The 21,123-nt window shown below is 71.3% G+C and overlaps 5 protein-coding genes across 5 annotated transcripts; 3 read left to right on the top strand and 2 right to left on the bottom strand.

Annotated features, from left to right (window-relative positions):
- Positions 1 to 831: 831 nt before the first annotated feature.
- Positions 832 to 1,959, bottom strand: AURANDRAFT_32044 (hypothetical protein; the record flags this gene model as incomplete). The annotated part of the gene is made up of 1 exon (XM_009042264.1): positions 832 to 1,959. A coding segment is annotated over one exon (1,128 nt), but the record flags the coding sequence as incomplete, so codon positions are not given.
- A 576-nt stretch (positions 1,960 to 2,535) lies between these two features.
- Positions 2,536 to 2,964, top strand: AURANDRAFT_5740 (hypothetical protein; the record flags this gene model as incomplete). Its single annotated transcript, XM_009042284.1, has 1 exon — positions 2,536 to 2,964. A coding segment is annotated over one exon (429 nt), but the record flags the coding sequence as incomplete, so codon positions are not given.
- A 2,075-nt stretch (positions 2,965 to 5,039) lies between these two features.
- AURANDRAFT_66953 (hypothetical protein) lies at positions 5,040 to 5,978 on the top strand (the record flags this gene model as incomplete). The annotated part of the gene is made up of 2 exons (XM_009042285.1): positions 5,040 to 5,516; positions 5,634 to 5,978. The coding sequence occupies 2 exons, from the start codon at positions 5,040 to 5,042 to the stop codon at positions 5,976 to 5,978; spliced, it is 822 nt and encodes a 273-aa protein (XP_009040533.1).
- A 5,153-nt stretch (positions 5,979 to 11,131) lies between these two features.
- On the bottom strand, positions 11,132 to 12,523 carry AURANDRAFT_1504 (hypothetical protein; the record flags this gene model as incomplete). The annotated part of the gene is made up of 1 exon (XM_009042228.1): positions 11,132 to 12,523. A coding segment is annotated over one exon (1,392 nt), but the record flags the coding sequence as incomplete, so codon positions are not given.
- A 218-nt stretch (positions 12,524 to 12,741) lies between these two features.
- AURANDRAFT_66951 (hypothetical protein) lies at positions 12,742 to 20,082 on the top strand (the record flags this gene model as incomplete). Its single annotated transcript, XM_009042286.1, has 4 exons — positions 12,742 to 15,210; positions 15,880 to 16,289; positions 16,459 to 16,567; positions 18,610 to 20,082. The coding sequence occupies 4 exons, from the start codon at positions 12,742 to 12,744 to the stop codon at positions 20,080 to 20,082; spliced, it is 4,461 nt and encodes a 1,486-aa protein (XP_009040534.1).
- Positions 20,083 to 21,123: the final 1,041 nt, after the last annotated feature.

Raw genomic sequence — 21,123 nt, 5'->3', positions numbered from 1 at the left:
CCCGAGCTGGTGCTTGTCGAGGTTGCGCTTCACCGCGCGGCGGAGGCCCTCGCACTCGCGCGCGGCGCGCGCGCGGACGCGCGTCGACGTCGCCTCGTCGAAGGCCCGCGGGTCCGCGGTCTGCTTCGCCGGCGACGGCTCGGCGGACGACGACGTCGGCGTGACCTGGGGCGGCGGCGGCGCCGCGCCGCCGTTGTTGAGGAGCACGTCGGACAGGAACGCCAAGGGGTCGCGCCGGAGGAGCTCGTGGGACGACTTGGACAGGTTCGTCGCCGCGGCGTAGGCCTCGGCGGCGGCGGCGACGGGCGTCGCCGTCTCGATCTTGGGCAGCGTCGGCGACGGCTCGCCGTCCGGCGGCACGCGCCGCGCGGGCGACCGCCGCTGCGTCTTGAAGAGGCTCGTGCGGCTCCGGCCCGCCGTGAGCGCCTCGACGGTCTTGCGGAGCTCGATGGCCGCGCGCACCTGGCCCACTACCTCCTTGCGCGTCTTGTGGAGCTGCTCGACGAGGCGCGCGCGGTGCGCGGCCGCGTCGCCGGGCCCCGACGGCGACGCGCCGGGCGCGACCGCGTGGCCGTCGAGCATGAGGCGCGTCTCCTTGACGGGGTGGACCTGGCGCTGGCGCCGCTCGCGCCTAGCCCGCAGCTTGGCCTTGACGTCGTGGACGGACCGCTCGGGCCTCCCGACCTTCGACTTTTGCCGCCGGACGCGCCGCGGGTCCGCGGCGTCGGCCTCGTGGAGGCTCGTCTTCGACCGCCCGTGGTCGGGCCGGTTCGGCGCCGGGCCGGGCTCGGGGTGCACGGCGGCGGCCTTGAAGACCTTGTGCTTGGGCTTGTCGATCTTCCGGAGGTTCTCCTTCACGGAGTTCTTGATCGCGCGCGCGCGGTGCGCGTACTTGAGCGTGTTGAGCGTCTCCTCGAAGGAGCTCGACGACGGGCCGACGTGGGCGAGCATGAGCGTGCGGCAGTTGCCGCCGAGGGAGTCCTTGAGCAGCCGCGTGAGCTTCGAATCCCTAAAGTTCACGTACGACGGCCCGCCGCCGTTGGCCTTGCGCAGCGCGTTGATGACGTTGCCCAGGGCCAACAGGCTCCGGTTGATGCGCGCGCCCTCCTGGAGCCGCGCGCCCGAGTTCCGCGTCTCCGCGGCGCGCTCCGAGCCCGCGAGGTCGATCATCGAGAGCTTCGAGGTTCGCTTCACCTTGACGACCTGGCCCTCGCGCTTGCGGCTCGGCACCTTGTCGCTCGACTCGATGGCGATCTGGAGCACGGCGTGGGACCGCGACGACTCGCTGTTGGCCCGCGTGGACTCCTGCGTCCGCCGCCCGTTGCCCGCGGCTAAAAGCGACATGACCTCGTCGACCTCGTTGGCCGCGACCTCCGTGACGCCGGCGATGCAGGGCCCGCGCACGGGGTCCTCGCGCAGGTCCAGGCCGCCCTGGCCGCCGTGGTCGACGTGCGCGCGGATCGGCGCGTCGAGCAGCAGGTCGCGGATCTCCTCGTTGTACAATTCGACGAACGAGACCAAGAAGCGGCAGGCGCCCTTGGCCTTGCCGAACATCTCCGCCAGGGTCAGGCGCATGACGCCCGTCTCGCCGCGGTGGCCGAGCATCGTGTGCGTCTTGCCGCTGCCCGTCTGGCCGTAGGCGAAGATCGTCACGTTCACGCCCTCGAGGACGACGTCGACCATGGGCCGCACGGCCTCGCGGAAGACGCGGCCCGTGTCGTCGCCGGGGCCGTAGACGTGGTCGAACTCGTAGGCGCGCTCCCGCACGTAGTCCACGCGGAGGTAGTCGATCTCCTGCTTCTTGCCGGGGAACGCCTTGTCGGGGTCGACGACGGTCACGGACGGCGCGCCGCCGTCGGAGCTCACGGACACGACCTCGCGCTGCTCCTTGTCGTGTTTCAGGAGCGGCCGCACGCGCACGGCGACCTTGACGTGGAACGACTCGGCCTTGCGCCCCATGACTGCGGGTGCGCGCAGCCGCGGCGGCGCGGCGGTGTCGCCGCCGCGCCCGGTGTTGTGAGGCCTTGCGGCAAGGCTGGACGGAGATGCGGGCCGGCGCTGGAAGCGCCGCCCGGGCACCGGGGGTGGCTCTAGGTCCGCAGGCGGCCGGGCCGACCGATGCGCACACCGATCAGGCCACCGTTTGCTATTATCGACGCCGAGCCCGGGCAGCTTACCGTGTTGATGATTCGGCCTGCAACGCAAATCCGTGGGCTTTGTTGAACTGCAACTTGCAGCGTCCCGTTGCTTGGCTTTGTTGGCGTCGGGGTGGTGCCGCTCCGGGCGCTCGGCACTGATTCAGGCGCGCGGCCGTGCGGGGTATTTTATCGCGCGCGGGGCATCGGCTGCGCGTGACGATTTCCGAGCGTGTGCGCGTGACTTTACCAAGGCGTGTGACTTAATTGAGGATGTTGTGTCCCGCTTTCGCTTCCGCTCCTTCTTTCTCGCGAAACCGACTCGCCACGCCCCTTTATCGATCCACTCTTTTTTAGTCTGGCAAGCATGGCCTCCCACGTAACGTCCGAGCTCGCGGCGCGCATGGGCAAGGAGGTCAAGGCGCTCGCGACGTCGCCGCCCGAGGGCGTCAAGTACGTCGAGACGGACGCGGACCAGCTCACGGAGATCCACGCGGAAATGAGCGGCCCCACGGGCACGCCCTACGAGGGCGGCACGTTCCGCCTGAAGCTCGTGCTCGGCTCGGACTTCCCGTCGGCGCCGCCGCGGGGCTTCTTTTTGACCAAGATCTTCCACCCGAACATCGCGGCGAACGGCGACATCTGCGTCAACACGCTCAAGCGCGACTGGAGCAGCGACGTGACGCTGAGCCACGTGCTCCAGGTCATCCGCTGCCTCCTCATCGTGCCCTTCCCCGAGTCGAGCCTCAACGACGAGGCGGGCAAGCTCTTCATGACGTCCTACGACGAGTACGCGGCGCGCGCGCGGCTCTACACGGACCTCCACGCGGCGAGGCGCGGCGCGGCGTCGCCCGGCCCGACGCTCACGGAGAAGAACGGCGACGAGGCCGGCGAGGCGAACGCGGAGGCCAACCTCGCCGCGAAGCGCAAGGTCGAGAAGGAGAAGAAGAAGCAGAAGGAAAACAAGAAGAAGGGCCTCAAGCGCCTCTAGGGCGGCGCCCCCGACGCGGCCGCGGCGCGCCTGCGCCCCCGTAACTGCTCGCGCCCCTCTCCTTACGCGGCGGCGTCGTCGTCGTCGGAGTCCGCGGCGAGGCCGGCGCCGAGGCGGATCGCCCGCGCGCGGGACCCGACGGCCGTCGCGTTGTCCGCGACGGCGCGCTCCTCGGGCGACTTGTAGTCGATGCCGAGGAAGTCGAAGATGTCCGCCTCCGTCGCGCAGGGCACGCTCCGGCAGACCTGGATCTTGTTGGACACGTACTTGCCGTCGCCGCCGTAGCACGAGCCCGACCGCGCGCTCGCGCGGAGGCCCGTGTCGCAGAGCGAGTAGCCCTGGGCCTTGGCGAGGGATCGGATGGCGCGGTTGAAGTGGTCGCCGGAGGAGAAGTAGACGAGGGCGAAGGCGTAGTGCTGGGGCGCGTAGCACTTGACGTCGACGCGGCGGTGCGCGCCGCCGTCGACGCGGCCGATGCCGTTGTACGTCGACGGCCCCGCGCGCAGGACCTTGCCGACGTCGTCGACCTCGACGGGCCCGTCCGCGGCGCCGCCGCCGAGGCACGCGCCGGCGAGGTGCGCCGTGAGCAGGCCCGAGTCGCGGAGCGCGCCGACGAGGTCGCGGAGGAACGCGTCGCGGCTCGACCGCGACTCCGCGGCGCCGACGTCCGGGTCGCCGGCGTCGTCCGACGGGCGCCGCGCGCCGTCGTCGGACGCGCGCCGCGCGCCATCGCTGTCGCCGTCGCGCCAGACCGGCGCCGTCACGAGCACGTCGACGTCGCCGCACGTCGCCGCGCCGCGGCGGAAGGAGCCCGAGGCTTCGACGGAGAGCTCGAAGGGGTCCGCGCGGGGGTAGCGCCGCGCGAAGATCGCGCGCGCCTTTTGAGCGATCTCGTCGCGGATCCGCGCGCACTCGGCGCGGGGCATGCGCGTCTGCAGGTCCTCGTGCACCGCCAGGGCCGCGACGGTCCGCGCGGGCACCAAGTTCGGCCGCGCGGCGACGGCCGCGCGCAGGTCCGCGACGGAGCGCACGCCCTGCTGGATGAGCTGGTTCGCCGTCGCGGTCTGGACGCCGAAGACCGTCGTCAGCTCCTTCCTCGCGCGCTTGTCCGGGTTCCTGCGGAACTCGACGAGGCGCTCGAGGTCGCCGGTCTCGAAGATCTCGACGATCTTCGCGCGCGTGTTCTGTTGGCAGGCCTTGGGCAGGAGCGCCGCGAGGGACGCGTCGTCGAGGTCGTCCTCCGCGAGGGCCGGCAGCGTCGCGAGGCGGCTGATCGCCTTCTTGAGCGGCATCGTGCGGAAGTTGCTCTCGCCGTCGGCCTCGTAGAACTCGAGCAGCTCCTTGAGCTTGGCGACGACGTCGTCGTTCTGGCCGGCGTCGACGTTGACGGCGCGCGCGCGCGCCGCGGCCGGCGCCGCGACCGCGGGCGCGGCGGGCGCGGGCGCGCGCCACGCGAAGTCCGCCTCGGCCGCGAGGCCGTCGGCGGCGCGCAGCGTCGTCGTCAGCCACTCGTCCGTGACGACGTGCGGCGCGGCGCCGACGTCGTCGCGGACGCGGCCCGCGAGCGCGCGGTCCTTGGCGCAGGACACGACGTGCGTCGCGTCGCCGTGCCGCGCGAGCGCGCCGGCCGCGACGTCGGCGGAGGTCACGGCGACGAAGCCCGCGCCGATGCGCTCCTGCCAGAGCTTCCTCTGGAAGGGCAGGGCATCGATGATGACGATTTTCAACGCCTTGAAGCGCTCCTGCGGCGGCGCGACCTTCTGCTTCTTCTTGGGGGGCATTGCGAGATGCTAGGCTCCCTTGCCGAAGGTCAACGTGCGTCTGGGTCGAAATTGAGCACAAGAAGCACACGCTGAGGATTCCAATGGCTGTTGCCCCAGCCTGAGAAGAGGGCAGCCTCGCACGAGCGGAACATGTTCACGAAGCCAAAAAAGCCCGCGCCCGTGGACGAGGAGGACCTCCTCTTCGAGATCCAGGACCCGTCCGCCGAGGCCGCCGAGGCCGGCGTCGCCGAGGTGCGCGTGGGCCCGGGCACGATCCCGCTCGTCTTCGAGGACGCGGGCTGCGGCGCCCGCGTCGCCGCGGCGCGCGCGCCCCTCGACGCCGACGTCGGCGTCGGCTGGCGGCTGGTGGCCGTGAACGGCATCGACGTCGCGGGCGTGGGCGCGGACGGCGTGCGCGCGGTGCTGGAGAAGCGGTCGAGCGAGGACCGGAAGCTGCGCTTCGAGACGGGCGAGGCCGAGGCGCTGGAGAAGGTGGAGATCGCCGTCGACGGGGCGACGATCGTGAACCTGGGGCTGGATTTCGACGCCGCGGCCAAGCCCGCCGTCGTCGCGGCCGTCGCGGCGGAGTCGCCGCTCGCGGGCCGCGTCGCCGTCGGCGCCAAGCTCGTGTCCATCGACGGCATCGACCTGACGGCGCTGCACTGGGCCGAGTGCGAGAAGGCGCCTTCGCCGGCGTCCCAGGAGCTCTTGTGAAACCGAAGAAAAAATCGCCACCTTGCATAGGTCTTCGCGCGCCTGGTCAAGGCGACGCCCAGCGCCTACGCGCTCCGGTTCCTCACGCCGCCGCCGCGGCAGACGCTCCTGGACTGCGCGACGTTCGCGCCGGGCGACGGCGAGCGCTTCGACGCCGTGCGGCGGCGCGCGTCGGCGTGGATCTCGGCCTCGGAGCTCGCCATCGTGTCCGTCGAGACCGTCGACGGCGAGTCGCTCCGCGTCTGGTTCGACGCGCTCGACCGACGAAACCGGCGCGCGCGCGCGTTGGACGCCGTCGCGAAGACGCGCCGGAGCCCCTGGGTCGTCGACCCCGAGCGGGGGCTCGCGACGCTCGTCGGGCCGGCGCCGCCCTGAGGATCCTAAGGCCGTCACTTAGCGGCGGCGGCGACGAGGGGACTCTCGACGGGCGCGTCCTCCGTCTCCGCGGCGGCCGCTCTTCGGCCCGCCTCGTAGCCCGAGGCGTAGCACGGGAAGAAGAGGAAGGCCGTCGCGACGGCCAGCGCCGCGTAGGCGGCCGTCGCGTAGCTCTCCGCGCCGCCGCCGTCGACGATGGCCGTCGTGCTCGAGTAGCCCGTCATGAGCGCGACGCTCTGCGCCGTCTTCACGATACCCAGCGCGTTGCCGATGCGGTCGCCGGGCATGGCTGCGGTGACGAAGACGATGAGCGTGTTGGACGCGATGCCGTTGCCCGCGCCCTGGAATACCTGGATGGCGCCGAGCAGCAGGTCCGACGAGAGCCGTCGCAGGCGAAGCCAGAAGACGACGGCGACGAACGACGGGTACTGCAGCGCCGCGCCGACGGACACGAAGGTCGCGGTGGACCGGCCGCCGACGCGCCCGGCGAGCGTGGAGAAGAGCGCGTTCGCGAGGGGCCGCGGCCAGAGCCGCGACGCGGCCCGCGCCGGCGAGAACCCGCGGCGCTCCTGGAGGAATAAAGGGTAGAGGAGGTAGGCCATCATGTAGCACGACCAGAGCAAGAAGTGCGCGAGCAAGGCCGCGCAGAGCGGCCCCCGCGCGAGCACGGACAGCGCGAGCACGGGCTTGCCGCCCGCGGCCTCGACGCGCCGCTCCAGCGCGAAGAGCGCGACGGCCGCGGCCGCGGACGCGCCGAAGAAGACCAGGCGCGCGGCGCCGGCGTGCGCGTTGATCGCGAGGAGGTACAGGATCAAAGCGGCGGCGAGCAGCGCCGTGCCGCCCCAGTCGAAGTCCCGCAGTTGCCCGGAGACGTCGCCCCCGCCGCCGCCGCCGCCGTCGTCGTCCCTCAGCGCGACGGGCGCGGCGAGCACGATGACGGCCAGCAGGGGCACGGGCGCGAGGAAGCACATGCGCCACCCGAACCTCTGCGCGACGACCTGTGTGGAAATCAACCAGTGAGCTGGGACGTCGGGGCCAAACTTCAGAAATCTCTAGCTCGGTCAAATCGAAGTCGATTCGGCTGATTTTTGGACGAATCGATTGCTCTCGTCGAGTTCTCGAAGCACAGCGAAATAGTCTGGTCCAATCCGTTCGATTACGCGCACATTGAAGTCGGGTTGAATATTTGATTTCCACACAGGCGACGACGGCCCCGAGGATCATGCCCGCGGACTGCGCCGACGTGCCCACGGCCGTGCACAGCGCGACCAGGAACGGCTTCCGCTCCGGCGGGAACGTGCGCAGCACGAGCGCGATGCCCGAGGGCCCGTCCATGGCGCCGCCGACGCCCGCGGCCGCGCGGCACGCGACCAGCGCCGGCAGCGACGGCGCGAGGCCGCTGCAGAGCTGCGCGGCCGCGCGCACGGCCATGCCCGCGTACCAGAGCCGCCGGTGGCCGACGACGTCGCCGAGGAGGCCCGCGCCGGAGTTGAGCGCGCAGGTCACGAGGCTGTGCGCGAGGCTCACCCAGAGCACGGACGACAGCGACGCGTCGAGGTCCTCGGCGATCTTCGGCATGACGATGATGATGACGCTGCTCGTCGCGTTCAGCAGGAAGGACGACGCCGCGACGACGGCGAAGCGGAGCCAGCGGCGGCCGACCGATGGCAACGCGGCTTCGCCGTCGAGCGCGCCCGCGAGGCTCTCGTCGGCCTTGGCGGCCTCGAGGGCGCGCGCGTCGACGCAGGGCTCCTCGGCAGCCTCGTCCGCTGCCTGCCACGGCTCCTCGCCAGCGGCAGCTTCGTCCACGGCTTGCACGGGCGCGTACATGTGGTCTGCAGCCTTGTTCGCTGTGCTCCGGTTCGTGTCGACTGCGTTATGCCCTCACGCGAGACGAGTGCTCGCCCGGCTCGTCATCGTCTTGCCCCAAAACTTCAGCATAATGCTTCAATTTGACCTTCAAGTTACAGAAATTATCCAATTCATGGCGAACGAGCTTGAGAACGACTCTGACGCCGATGGTGAAAACGACTCCGACGGCGACTCGGACAATGAGCAAATTGCAGATTGGATTTCGTGCCGCAAAGTGTAGCATTTAACATATCCCGCCGGCGGGATATGTTACGCTGAAAGACAGGTCTTTGATTAAAGTACGATCCCGCGCGAAGAGCTTTGGATGGAAGAGAAGGGCGCCCTTGAGTTAGGAGAGCGACATACCCTCCCAAGCTACGCGCCGCCGTCCTCGCCCAGCTCGCCGTCGCGCGCCGCGTAGCCCGCGAGGACGTCCCGCACGGCGGCCGCGGTCAGGCCGTCGCTCTTCCGCCGCGCCTTGACGTCGCGCTTCTGGTTCGCGTAGTACAGGTCCGTGACGTCGACGGCCTCGCGCTCGGCGAACGCGACGACGAGCGTGCCGTTCTTGCCCCAGCCCTCGTAGATCTGGGGCTCGCCGATGGACGCCTCGCAGGGGTCGACGTGGACCCAGTGTCCGCCGAGCTTGCACTCGCACCAGACGTGGTCCGTCGTGTCGAAGACCCAGCGCGCCTCCATGCCGAGCGACACGAGGACCGCGAGGAACGCGGCGCTGTACTCGCCGCAGCGGCCGCGCTTCGACGTGTGGAGGGCGTAGCCGACGTCGTTGGCGCGCACGAAGCGGCTCGCGCCGTGGCAGGCCTCGCAGAAGCGCAGCTCCACGCGGCCCGCGCGCGCGGCCTCGGCCTCGGCCTCGGACGCGGAGATCTCGCCCACAAAGTCCGTCGCGGGCGCGCCGCAGTGCGTGCACTGGCCGTGGTAGTAGGGGTAGCGCTCCTTGAAGTCGACGAGCAGCGCCTTGAGCGCCGCCTCGTCCGCGGCGCCGTCGCGCGGCAGCGCCGGCGCGGCGGCGTCGACGTAGCGCCGCGCGGCCGCGACGTCCCGCGGCATCTTCGCCCAGATGGCGCTCGCCCGCCGCGCGCCGCCCGCGAGCTGGCCCGCGAGCTTGGACCCGGCGACGGCCTCGCGGTACGCGGCCTTGTCGTGGACGATGAGCTCGCGGCTCCGCCACAGCGCCTCGACGCGCGCGCCCGCGGACGCCGCGTCGAGCTGCTCGCTCGCCACCTCCGCGTCCGCGGGGATGGGACTCGGCGACGTCGCGTTCAGGTACCGCAGGAACAGCGTCGCGTTGTCGCCGAGGTAGCGCACGCGCGGCGCCGCGAGGCACGTGAGGAGCGTGAGGTTCTTCCGCTGCTCCACGGCGCCGGCGCGCCGGATGCCCAGGCGCCGCAGGAAGCGCAGCCGAGGGACCGACACGGGCGGGAGGAAGGCCCCGGCGCCGACCAAGGCCGCGATGAGGAGCAAATTGCAGCCCCTCATCGCGAGGGCGGAATTTGCCACAAGGTTTTGGGTGCACATCAATGCACTTTTTGAGCTCTTGGCGCGCGATGGCCGAGCCAAACGCCGATGCGGACGTGCTGCGCGCGCTGCGACGAAGCAGCCGCGCGAACGCCAAATTACTGCAACAACAGCGCCTGCTCGAATCGGAGCTCGTCGAGCTCCAGCTGCGCGTCCTGCAGGCCGAGGGCGGCGACGCACCGCCGCCGCCGCCGCCGCCCGCGGCCGCGCCGAGCGATCACAAAAAACACGCGCAGGAGCTCGCCGCCGCCGCCGCCGCGCGCGACGAGGCCCTGGTCGAGCGCGACCTCGCGGCGGCCGAGCTCGCGCGCGAGCGGCGGCGGCACGCGGAAACACTCGACAAGCTGCGGCTCGAGGCCGAGGCCGCGGCGATCGCCGCCGCCGCGGAGCGCGAGCAGCGCGACGGCGCCGCGCGCGACGCGCTGCTGGGCCTGAGCGCCGCGCACGCCGACGAGCGGTGCCGGCGGCTCCTCGCGGAGCGCGAGCTGCGCGACTGGAAGCAGCGCGCGGCCGAGGTCGCCAAGCTCGCGAAGCGGCGCGTCGCGCGGGCCGCGCGGCGCGCCAAGGCGACGGGCGACGCCGCGGCGTCGCCCGTCGCCGACGACGCGCTGCGGTCCGCCTTCGCCGACGGCGACGCGCTCGGCGACGCGTCGTCGCTGGGGTCCGACGCGTTCCCCGAGTTCCCCTTCGACGACGCGGGCCTGCCGCGCGGATAAGCCTTCATTTGTCTGGAGCGGCACGGACGTGCGTCTCTACCCTACGATACGCACCACCAGAGGGAGTTCTATCGGCTTAAAACAGTCACAGGCGACGCGGGGCACAGAGGGTTTTTCACATGTCGCGGCTCCAGACGGTTCGGCGAGCGGTCTGTTTCGAGCGGGGTGGCACCTAGGGATGCGGGTGGAAGGTTCGCCACCGGTGCTTCAGAACGCGCTCGGCGGCGGCGCGTCGTGCGTCCGGAGGTACACGCGCTGGTTCGCCTTGCGCAGGTTTTCGTCGAACTCATCCAACTGGCTCGCCATGTCGGTTTTCCTTTTCATGACGGTGTTCGGGGACAGCGGCGTGAGCGGCGAGCGCAGATCGCCGGTGTCGACGATCCGGCGGCAGATGTCCAGGGGGCGCGGGCGTTTGGGGGAGTCCGCCGTGTCTTCTTCGATCAACCTGCGGATCACCTTCGTGTCGATAAGTCTCTTCTTCGCCGGCGTCGACATGGCTTCGATGTGGTGGTACTGGGGCGGTCGTGGGTGCTGCTGTCGCGGAGGTGAGGTTGCGGCGGGCAACACAGATTGACACTCGTTCCGGCCGCTGGCTCCTATTTTGCTCTTCGGCTTGAGCCCATCACTTGAAGGATGCTCTGACTGGATGCTGCCCTTTCAAACTTATCGTGATGTGATGCGCCTGCGAGGGCTGCCCTAAGCATGACCTTGGACGTCTGAGAGGCGCAATCGACGCAGGCAGAGTGCCGCCGACGAAGGCACGCGCGCGCAGCTGCCCCTGCTGGAAAGCCCCACGTGTTACATGGCGCCCGCGTGCGCGTCGCAGACGGGCTCGAGGCCCGCCTTCAAGCTCCCGAAGGGCCCGAGCGCCTCCGGGAAGGGCACCTCGAAGAAGTGGCCCTCCGTGGAGAAGAGGGTGCGGTCGAGGCGCACGCAGGCGCCCGCCGGCGGGCAGCCCTTGGCGTCGCTGTAGGGCGCGCCGTCGGCGATGTCGTCGTCGTCGTCGTCGCAGCAGAAGAAGGACCGGCGGTCCGCGGGCTCGAGGCTCAGGTCGAAGAGGAGGAAGAGGTACTTGAGCGTCTCCGCGAAGAAGTAGGAGTCCATGCGGTCGTCGAGGCGGTGCGTCGTCGCGTCGGCGATGGACGCGAAGCCGCAGGGCACGCGCGAGATGTTGTTCAGCGCCGCGACGAGCTCGCGGCCGACGACGAGGAAGTGCGCGTCGCGCGTCTTCAGATATAAATGCAGCGCCGACTCCGCGAGCTCCGGCCGCAGCGGCGAGTCCTTGGCGAAGGTCAGCACGTCGTTCTTGGAGAGATCGAAGAGCTCCGGGAGCGACTTGTACTTGCGCCACACGGACCAGTAGGCCTTGAACGTGTCGCGCGCCGCGCCGACGTCGCCCGCCATGAGCAGCAGCGACGGCCAGAAGGCCTGCAGCGCCGACACGCGGTGGCCAAAATAGCGGCCCGAATCCCGGTAGACCTCGACGTTCCAGAGCAGCGCCGACGCCGGGTCCCGGAAGGACGTCTCGTTGTGCGCGGCGCGCACGCCCGCGAGGCCCCGGTGCAGCAGCGGCGCGTCATCCAGAAAAATGGCCGCCTTGACCATGTACTCGTAGTAGGAGTCAACGCCCGCGCCGACGCCCGTGTTCGGCGCGAGCCACTGGCCCGTGTGCGTGTGCACCGTCGACCCGACGAGGTCCGTGACCTTGGACCGGCGCCGCCAGAGCTCGTCGAGCGCGCGCCGCGCCGCGGCCTCGAAGCGCCCGTCGCCCGTCAACGCGCTGAGCTTGGACATCTCCAGGAGCATGGTCCCCGCGGCCGCGGAGCACGTCTCGCGGCTCTCGGACGTCGCGACGCCCCGTCGCAGGTTCACGCGGTGCGCGGGGATGCCCGTCGGCGTGTCGAACGCCGGCAGCAACCGCCGCCCTAAATCCGTTGCCAGGCTCCGCAGGGACCGCGCCCAGCGGTCCACCGCCGCCGCGGGGTCCGTCGCGTTCGCCGCCGCGCGCAGGACCGCGGGCCGCAGCGCGTCGGCCGTCACGAGGTAGTGCGCCGACAGCAGACCTCCCAGCACGCGGATGCACGCCTCGAACGTCGACACGGTCACGTCCCGGTCGAAGGTGAGCGTCGCTGCGATGACGTCCAGCGTGGCCGCGAAGCTCTCGTAGTCGCCGATCGTCAGCATCGTGTCCGCGCCGTCGACCAACGTCATGAGGTAGCCGCCGAGCACGTCGTCGAGCGTGCCGCGCCGCCGCTTGTCCCAGCGCCGGCCCTGGCAGCTCAGGGGCATGAGCTCGTCGTGCGGGAACGCGTGCGCCATGTAGGCCCGGTGCGCGTGGCCGTGCATCTCGACGACGGCGTCGCGCAGCGCGAGGCGCTGGCCGTAGCTCATGCCGAAGTCCTCGCTCGTGGAGGCGACGGCCAAGGTCGCGAGGAGACCCAGGAGCCGGCGCGCCATCGCGCCCGCGCCGACCCGGGCTGCAGAGCGTCAGGCGCTCGCGCCCGCGCTGCTGCTGAACGAGCCGGCCGGCAGCAGAGCGTCAGGCGCTTGACAAAGTTGGGTGCCGCGTCGCAGCTCCGGCTCGAGCGTCGCTGATCTTGCGGCAAAGTCTTTGGCAAAGTGCCACTCAAGGTCTACCTCAAAGGCCGCCGGCGAGGACGATGTGGGTACTGCTCGCAGCCCTCACCGCTGTTTCGGCCTTGCACGCGCCGCGCTCCGTCGTCCTGGGACTCAACAAGTACAGCCACAACGCCTGCGTCGCGGTCGCCGACGCGCACACCGGCGAGCTCCTCTTCGCCCAGGAGAAGGAGCGCCTCACGCGCGTCAAGAACGACGGCGGCGCCGTCGGCGACCTCGTGCGCCACGCGCTGGCGGCCTGCGACGTCGGGATCGACGACGTCGTCGCCGTCGTCGCCAACGACCACCACCGGTCCGTCGCGTCCGAGGAGCGCGCGTTCGCTCGCGCCGCGGCGCTCGGGCTCTCGCAGTCCGCGGCCGGCGTCGACGTGGGCGACGCCGTGGACCCCTACAACGCCTTCGACGCTACGATCACATCGGAGATGTCGCACCACCTCGCGCACGCGCTCGGCGCGGCCGCGACCGGCGACCGGATCGGGCCCGGCGTCGTCGTCGTCATGGACGGCATGGGCGAGGAGCGGCGCCGCTTCGACGAGGCGGACTTCCACAGCGACGCCGACCTCCCGGGCTTCGGCGACTGCGTCCACGTCCTCAACGACGCCCGCGTGGACTTTGGGGCCGTCCCGCCGGACGCGCGCGAATGCGAGACGGCCTACGCCGAAAGCGCGGACGGCGCGCTGTCGCCGCTGGTCAAGCGCTGGTGTTTGGGCGTGCCCGGCGCCTTCTTCGGCTTCGGCGACTGGTTCGCGGCGCCCATGGACTCGCTCGGCGCCGCCTACTCGCACGTGTCGCACGTCGTCTTCGGCGACTGGAACGCGTGCGGGAAAGTCATGGGCCTCGCGCCCTGGGGCGACCCGGCGACGACGGGCGACGCGACCTGGGGCGGCCGGACGCGCGACTCCTGGGCGCCGTACGCGCGAAACGCCGCCGCGGCCCTGGACGGCGGCGGCCGGCCGCGGCTCTACGCCGGCGCCGTCGACGCGGGCGTCTCCATCGACCGGTCCGCGATCGCGGACCTCCTCGCGCGGGCCGCGGCGGCCCTGCCGGACGCGGCCTTCGTCGGCGACGCCGCGGCGTTCCGGGCGGCCTTCCCGCCCGCGAGCCCGACGAACCTCTGGAAGTTCCCGTCGGAGCCGGTCGCCGCGCGCGCGTGCTGCGCGGCGCTCGCCTACTTTGCGCAAAAGGACCTCGAGGCCGTCGCCCTCGCCTTCGCGGCCCACGCCGCGGCCCGGGTGCCGGACGCGACGCGCGTCGTGCTCTGCGGCGGCGTGGGCCTCAACAGCGTGCTCAACGGCCTCGCGGAGGAGGAAGCGGCCGTCAGAGTGCACGTGCCGTCCGCGCCGGGCGACGAGGGCTGCGCGCTGGGCTGCGCGGCGCGGGCGCTGGCCGTCGCCGGTGCAACAAAGCATCTAAACACGGCGCTCCTGCCGTACGGCGGCGCGGCGCCGAGCGACGATGAGATCGACGACGCCCTCGACGACTTCGGCGAGTGGCTCGAGGCCGTCGACGGCGTGGCCGACGGCGACGACGGCGCGCTCGTCGCCCGCTGCGCCGCCGCGCTCGCGGCAAACGACGGCGCCGCGGGCGTCGTCTTCTGGTTCGAGGGCCGCGGCGAGTTCGGGCCCCGCGCGCTCGGCCACCGGTCGATCGTCGCGCCGGCGACGCGCTACGACGTCGTCGACGGCATCAACGACGTCGTCAAGGGCCGCGAGGACTTCCGCCCCCTCGCGCCGGCGGTCCTGGAGGAGGAGGCGAGCAAATGGTTCGCGGGGAAGGGCGGCGACGCGCCGACGCCCTACATGAGCCGCGTCTGGACGCTCGCGCGCGACAGGGCCGAACTCGTGCCCGCGTGCGCCCACGTCGACGACACGGCGCGGCCCCAGACCGTGGCGTCGACGGAGCCGCGCCTCGCGCGCTACCGCGCGCTCATCGCCGCCGTCTTTGCGCTCACGGGCGTGCCGTTCGTTTTGAACACGTCGTTCAACACGAAGCCGGCCGAACCCGTCGCGGAGAGCCCCCGCGGCGCCGTGTCGAGCTTCCTCGCGGCGAACGCGCGCGCCGCGGCGTCGCCGACGCGGCGCCTCGACCTCCTCCTCGCGACGCCCGGGAAGCTGCGGCGCGCGCGGCGCTGCCCCGTCGACGAGGCCGCGGGGTCGTTCCCGGGCGCGGCCGCGTCGTTCCCCGCGCGCAAGCACGCGCGCTACGCGCTGACGACGACCGTCGAGCGCGGCGACGACGGCGAGCCCCGGGAAACATCGACGCTCCGCGTCCTCGACCTCGACGAGCCCCTCGAGGACGCGGCGCGGACGAGGCGCGGCGACGTCGAACTCCTCGACGCGCTCGACGCGGCCATCTACGAGCGCTGCGACGGCGAGCTGTCGGCGGCCGAGCTCGCCGCGGACCTCGTCGCGGACCTCGACGAGGACGAGAGCGACCCCGTCTCCGAGGCGGACGTGTACCTCCGCCTCGCGCGCCTCTGGCGGCTCACGCTCGTGCGGTTGGGATAAACACAAATTGCGGCCTCGGCTCTCGGGGGGCGAGCGAGGCCCGGCCACCCGCCTGCGGGCCGACCTTGCCCCGCTCGGAGAGCGGTTCAAGAGCTTGGACCGAGCGCGCGCGCTTGGCCGGGGGTCCGGCCACGAGGCAGCGAGAGCGCTGGACCAGCGCGCTCTTTGGGGTCCCTCACCCCGGACGCGACGCGCCTAGGCGCTCCTCCCAGCGAGAGTCCGGTTCCCTAGTGGGTCTCGGCTAGGCCCGGGCTAGTACTAGTAGTAGGCGTAGTAGTAAGGAGCCCAGGCCAGGGGTCCGCAGGCGGGTGAGGCCCGGTCTAGAGGTCTCGCTAACTTAGCTATTATTATTATTATTATTATTATTATTATTATTATTATGGGTGCTTTAACGTGGGACTAGCGCTAATCGTGTAGTCGCACGAGGAACCGCGTCGCGCCGCCCGACGCTCTCCCGAGCCGCGCCCCGCTCCTCGCGCTCCGCGACCGAGATCATTAGGGGACCTCATGCCCCCCAACCCGTACTTGCTCCTCGCGCTCGGCGTCGTCGCGACTTCGGGACCGTCAAAAAAAAAAAAAAACGCGAACCTCTCCACGGCGTGGACCCCGGATCGGCTGTGGGGCGCCGGCGACGGGACGCCCTCGTGGTCCAAGGTCAAGAGCCTGCACGACATCAAGCACGCGTTCCGAGCGTTTCCGCCCGGGAGGATGCGGGAGAACTACGACGTCGTGTCGGCGAGCGACCACGAGTGGTGCACGCTCACGCGCTCTAACTGGGCGTGCGTCGGCGACGCGTACGCGGCGGTGCTCAAGCGCACGCAGCCTTATCGACCGTGGCGCTTCCAGCTCGCCAATCTGCCACAAAGCGCGCGCATCTTCGCGGACGGGAACTCGTACCTCGCGGAGCGGATGACGACGCTGCTCTGCGGCTGTCATTCCACCGACGTCTTCAAGCTCGACGGCAACAATATGAATTCATACCTCGCGCAAAGCGCGAAGAACAACGCGACCCTTCTGCTGTTCGCGGCCGCCGCGTCCGAGGCCTTCGTCGGAAACCTGTCTCCGTAGGTTCGACAACGACGAAATGTTCCAGGCGAAATATTCGGAGCCCGCGATCGAGCTCCTGCGCGGCATCGGCTTCGACCCCGACGTGCTCCTCGTGGGCGTGACAAATGAACAAGACCGACATATTGAAGGCTTAGACCGAAACGTTTCCCTTGGAGAACGTCACAGAATCAAGCTCGGCCGCTACCGCGCCGCGTTCCCGCGCGCGGCCCTCATCGACTTCCCGGAGAACGCCGTCGGCGTGAAGGGCTGCTCGGCCGAGGAGGGGCTGTGCACGGTTTCAGAAAAAGCAAACGGCGGCCACCAGTGCTCCCCGGGGCCGCTCGCGCGCGTCGCCGAGCAGGACGCAGATACCATCCTCGCGGCCCTGTGGCGCGAGTCGCGTTCGCCGCGCTCGCCGCGGCCCTCGCGCGGCGCGCCCCCCTAAATCCTACGACTTAGGACCTCCAAACGCGCGCGTTGGGACTCACCGAGTAGCGCGTAACCCTGACGTAAGCGCGGCAAGCAACCCTAGAGCTGCGCGCGCCGTTCGTCGGGCGCTTCGGCGTCGCGGGGTAGGGGCGTGTGCTGCGGGGTCGTTTGGGGTATCTCTCTCTAGGTTATGGTTGCCCTTGCGCAATCATCTTCGTGAAGTCGCTGCCCGCGCTTTTATCTGTTCGCGCTACTACCATCATCCGCGGAAGCGTAGAAGCTAACTTACGGCAGCTTTTTCGCGCGCCGCACGCCGCGCATGAAGTCGATGAGGGACGGCGCGCGTCGGAACGCGGCCTTGGCCTTTCGGTAGCCGTCGCCGTAGACGGGGTCCGTCGACGCGACCATGAGCGCGAGGAACGTGCGCGACGACGGGTCGTCGTGGCCCTCGAGCCAGAGGGACGCCCACAGCTCCGCGCAGCCCTCCTCGACGGCCAGCGGCAGCGGCCTCTCGCCCGCCTTGCGGAAGGACTTCATCGTGAAGAACGCGTGGCAGAGCTCGTGCGCGAGCACGGACGCGAGCCGCGCGCGCGGCAAGCCCCGGCGCGCGTAGACATCTCGCACGGCGAAGTCCTCGGATCGCGACGCGCTCGAGACCGCGACGCGCCGCTCCGACACCGTGATGCCGAGCGGGCACTTGCACGACCCGTGGCGCGAGCCCTTCGCGAGCGTCGTCATGCGCTGCTCGTCGACGAGCCGCACGCCGAGGCCCTTGAGTCCCTCGTCCTCGAGAAAGGAGCGGAGGCCGTGCGCGCGCCGGAGCCAGTCGACGACCTCGCTCATGATCGCGTTCGCGTCGGCGTCGGAGGTCACGGCCGTCGCGTCGCAGACGTCGCAGTGCTTGAAGCCGTCACGCTCGACGAGCGGGCCTCCCCGGCGCAGGAAGCACGCGTCGCAGCCGGCGCGCTTCACGCAGGTCAGGCACAACGACTGGCCCGTGGCCTCGCTCCGCGCGTAGCGGATCGCGGGCTTGCCGCAGCAGCCGCAGATCTCGCCGAACCGCTCCTCGAGGCAGCCGTGGCAGTAGACCTTGCGGTCCTTGCCCATCTTGATGCGGTGCTTCGTCGATCCCGGCGCCGTCGACACGAGGGCCCTGGCGCACGCGGCGCAGCGGACGCACGCGCGGTGGAAGTGCGCGCCGTCGACCTGGCAGCCGCCGTCGACGACGGCGGCGTCGCACGCGCCGCACTTGGGCGCCGTCGCCTCGAGCGCCGCCCGCGCGCAGCGCTCGCAGCTGAACGCGCCGTCCCGCCGCACGACGACCTCCTTCCCGAGCGCGACGGCGCAGACCGCGCAGACCGCGCAGCGCCGGTGGTACGGCCTCCCGCCGATCTCGACGACCGGGCCCGCCAGCGGCTCGCGGCACGCCGCGCAGGGCTGGCTCGGCGCCGGCTCCCGCCGCGCCAGCCCGCGGGAGACGCAGAGCTCCTCGAGCGCGCCGCGGTCCCGCGCCGCGCTGTGGTCGACGCCGGCGGCGTCGAGGTGGCGGCGGAGCTCGCGGATCGACGGCATCCTAGACGCCGCATGGGCTGCCGGACATGTGGCTTGTTAGGGCTGCCGAGCATCGAGTTTGGCTTCCATCACGCACATGTGGCTTGTTAGGGCTGCCGAGCATCGAGTTTGGCTTCCATCACGCACAGCTCACACAGGTAAACATCGCATGCAAGATGGGTGCAAGAATCACCTTGCACAATGATAGCACGATGGTCGAGCTTGGATGGGCAGCCCTAGCTGGCCAGCCCTAGCTAGCCAGCCCGCGCATACGACCCGATGATGCTCGCGAGACCTCGCGACGACGACTGCTGCGTCGAAGCCTGCGAGGAGCCGCTGCACCGCTTCTGCTGCCAGGGCTCAGCCGCGCGGCTGCGGCGCGTCTGGGCCGGTTCCATCCTCGTCGCGGCGGTCTGCGCGGCCCAGGTCGCGCTGCACGCGCGCGTGGCGCCGCCGGCGCCGGCGCCGCAGCCGCAGCCGAAGCCGCCGCGCGGCGCCGCGCGCCAGGCCGCGCGGGTCTGGGGCCCCGTGAAACCGCTGCTCCCCGCGAACGAGTCCGCGGCGGCGTTCGCGCACCTCTACGGCGGCCACGCGCTCGCCGGCTTCCGGCCCGCGCGGCTCCGGCGCGGCGGCGTGCCCAGCGACTTTGTGGAGCGGCCGGGCCCCGACGCTTTGGCCGCGGTCGCGTCGCGGCTTCCGCCGCTCGGGGCGGACTCGCCGGTCGCGCGGGCCCTCGACGTCGGGCGGGCGGCGCGGCGCGGCTGCGGCGTCGTGATGACGGTCATGAACCCGCCGCCGCGGGACCTCGTGCAGTGGGAGACGGCGCGCAAGTTCCTCGTCGACGCGTCGGCGACGACGCGCGCGCTGAAGCGGCTCGGCCGCGTCGCGTGCCCCGGCGGCGGCGGCGCCGCGGCCTTCGCCTTGTACACGCACCCGGACCTCGAGTTCGAGCGCCTGCTCACGCCGTCCCAGGGCAAGGTCTTCGACGTCGCCGAGCGCGTCGCGGTCCGCGCGGACGACGTCGACGCGGCCGCCGTCCGGGCGGGCTTCGACGCGGACCTCGGCGGGACATTAAGCGGCCTCTACCAGATCCTGGCCCCGCGCCGGCGTCCCTTCGATTTTGTGGCGCGCCGCGAGACGTTCTCGTCGCAGGCCTGGGCGTCGACGCCCTTCGACCACACGCTCTTCCTCGACGCGGACGTCAAGGCGTGCTCGTCCGGCGCGCTCGCGGCGGTCCTCGCGCGCGTCGCGCGCGGCGCCGCGACCGTGGCGCTCCGGGGCGCGCTGCGGCCCTTCGACCGCGCGGGCTCCAACGGCCGCGCGGGCTACCGGCTCCTGCCCGCGTTCCGCGCGCCGGGCGCCGCGGCGCTGCTCGCGGACGGCGACGCGAACGCGTCGAGCTCCGACGCGGCCCTCGAGGCGCGGTGCGGCGACGCGACAGGGTCGCCCTGGGCGCCCCGCTTCGAGTGCCGGCCGGAGCCGAACACGGGCGTCGTCGCCGCGCGCGCGGGGCCGGCGCTCGACGCGCTGTTGACGGACGCGTACGACGCGCACCGCAGGAAGATCCTCGCGGCCGCGGCCGCGCCGAGCCTCGTCTCCTCCGGCGGCGGCACGCAGTACGCGTTCCGCGAGGCCCTGTGGGCCCACCCGACGCTCGCCGTCGACGTCCTCGGAAAGGAGATCTGCCGCGCGTGGAACTGCGACAAGCTCCGCTGCGGCGGCGGCTCGCCGTGCCTCGTCGTCCACGACCGCAAGGCGCTCCAGGGCGGCCGCTGCGCGACGTTCGGCTGGGACCCGGGACAGGGACGCCGGTCGCGGGGGGCGTTCTAGGTGTGGAAGGCCGTAGAGGCTCCGTAGCGCGCGTTTCTTGGAAGCCTCTTGGCAAGGGGTAATAAATAGTATTACCTTGCTCTTGGACCGGTACCGGTGGAATTGACGTTCGAGTCCACAGCACTCTTGACTTGGCCGTGCAGATCGAGCGCATGTGCGACTTGTTTGCGCATTAATAGGACGCGTCGCACGCCACGACCGAGTACTAGGACGCGCCGCGACCGCCGAAAGACGCATCAATGTGGGCCAACTTGAAAGACAAGCCGCCGAGCCCGCCCGCGCCGCCGGCGACGTCGTCGACGGCGGCGGCCGTCGCCGCCGCAGAGGACAGCGCGGCGGCGCTGGAGCGGGAGATGGAGGACGCCGAGGACCTCTTTGGCGACGACGCGCCGGCGCCGGCGCCGGCGCCCGCCGCGCCGGCGGAGCCCGCGGTGGCGACGCTCGCGCGGACGCAGCGGGCGACGAGCGAGAAGGAGTCGCAGGTCAAGGCGAGCCTCGACGCGCAGCGCGAGAAGGTCGCCGCCGAGGCGCGGCGGCTCGCGGTCTTCGAGACGGAGCTCAAGAAGCTCAAGGTCAAGGAGGCCGAGGACGTCGGCGTCCTCCGCTCCAAGCTCGAGGAGTGCCAGCGCGACCTCGCGTGGCTCGACCGGGATTTTAAAACCAAGGAGGCCGCCTACGTCAAGGCGAAGGACGCGCGCGAGGCCGCGCTCGCGAAGAAGCGGACCATGCACGAGCAGCTCGCGCTCCTCGTCCTGTCCTCGGAGAAGCGCAAGGAGGAGAAGCTCAACGAGCTCATCGACCGCATGAACGAGAAGCCCGGCGACGGCCCCACGGACGAGCAGCTCCTCGGCTAGGTCGTAAGGTTCCCGCGGACGGGGGCGCGGGACTCGGAGGACGACAGCGCGAGCTGGGAGCCGCGCTGCGACGACGCCTTGAAGACGAAGCGGTGCTTGCTCGAGCCGAGGCGCCACCACGAGGACCGCGGCGTCCTGCTCGCGCTGTCGAGGCTCGACGTCGACGGGTCGTCGGCGTCGCCGCGCG

This window comes from Aureococcus anophagefferens, assembly GCF_000186865.1.
Source record: "Aureococcus anophagefferens unplaced genomic scaffold AURANscaffold_29, whole genome shotgun sequence".
Lineage (NCBI taxonomy): Eukaryota > Pelagophyceae > Pelagomonadales > Pelagomonadaceae > Aureococcus > Aureococcus anophagefferens.
Note: the sequence above shows the minus strand (reverse complement) of the source record. Positions and strands in the feature narration are given on the sequence as shown.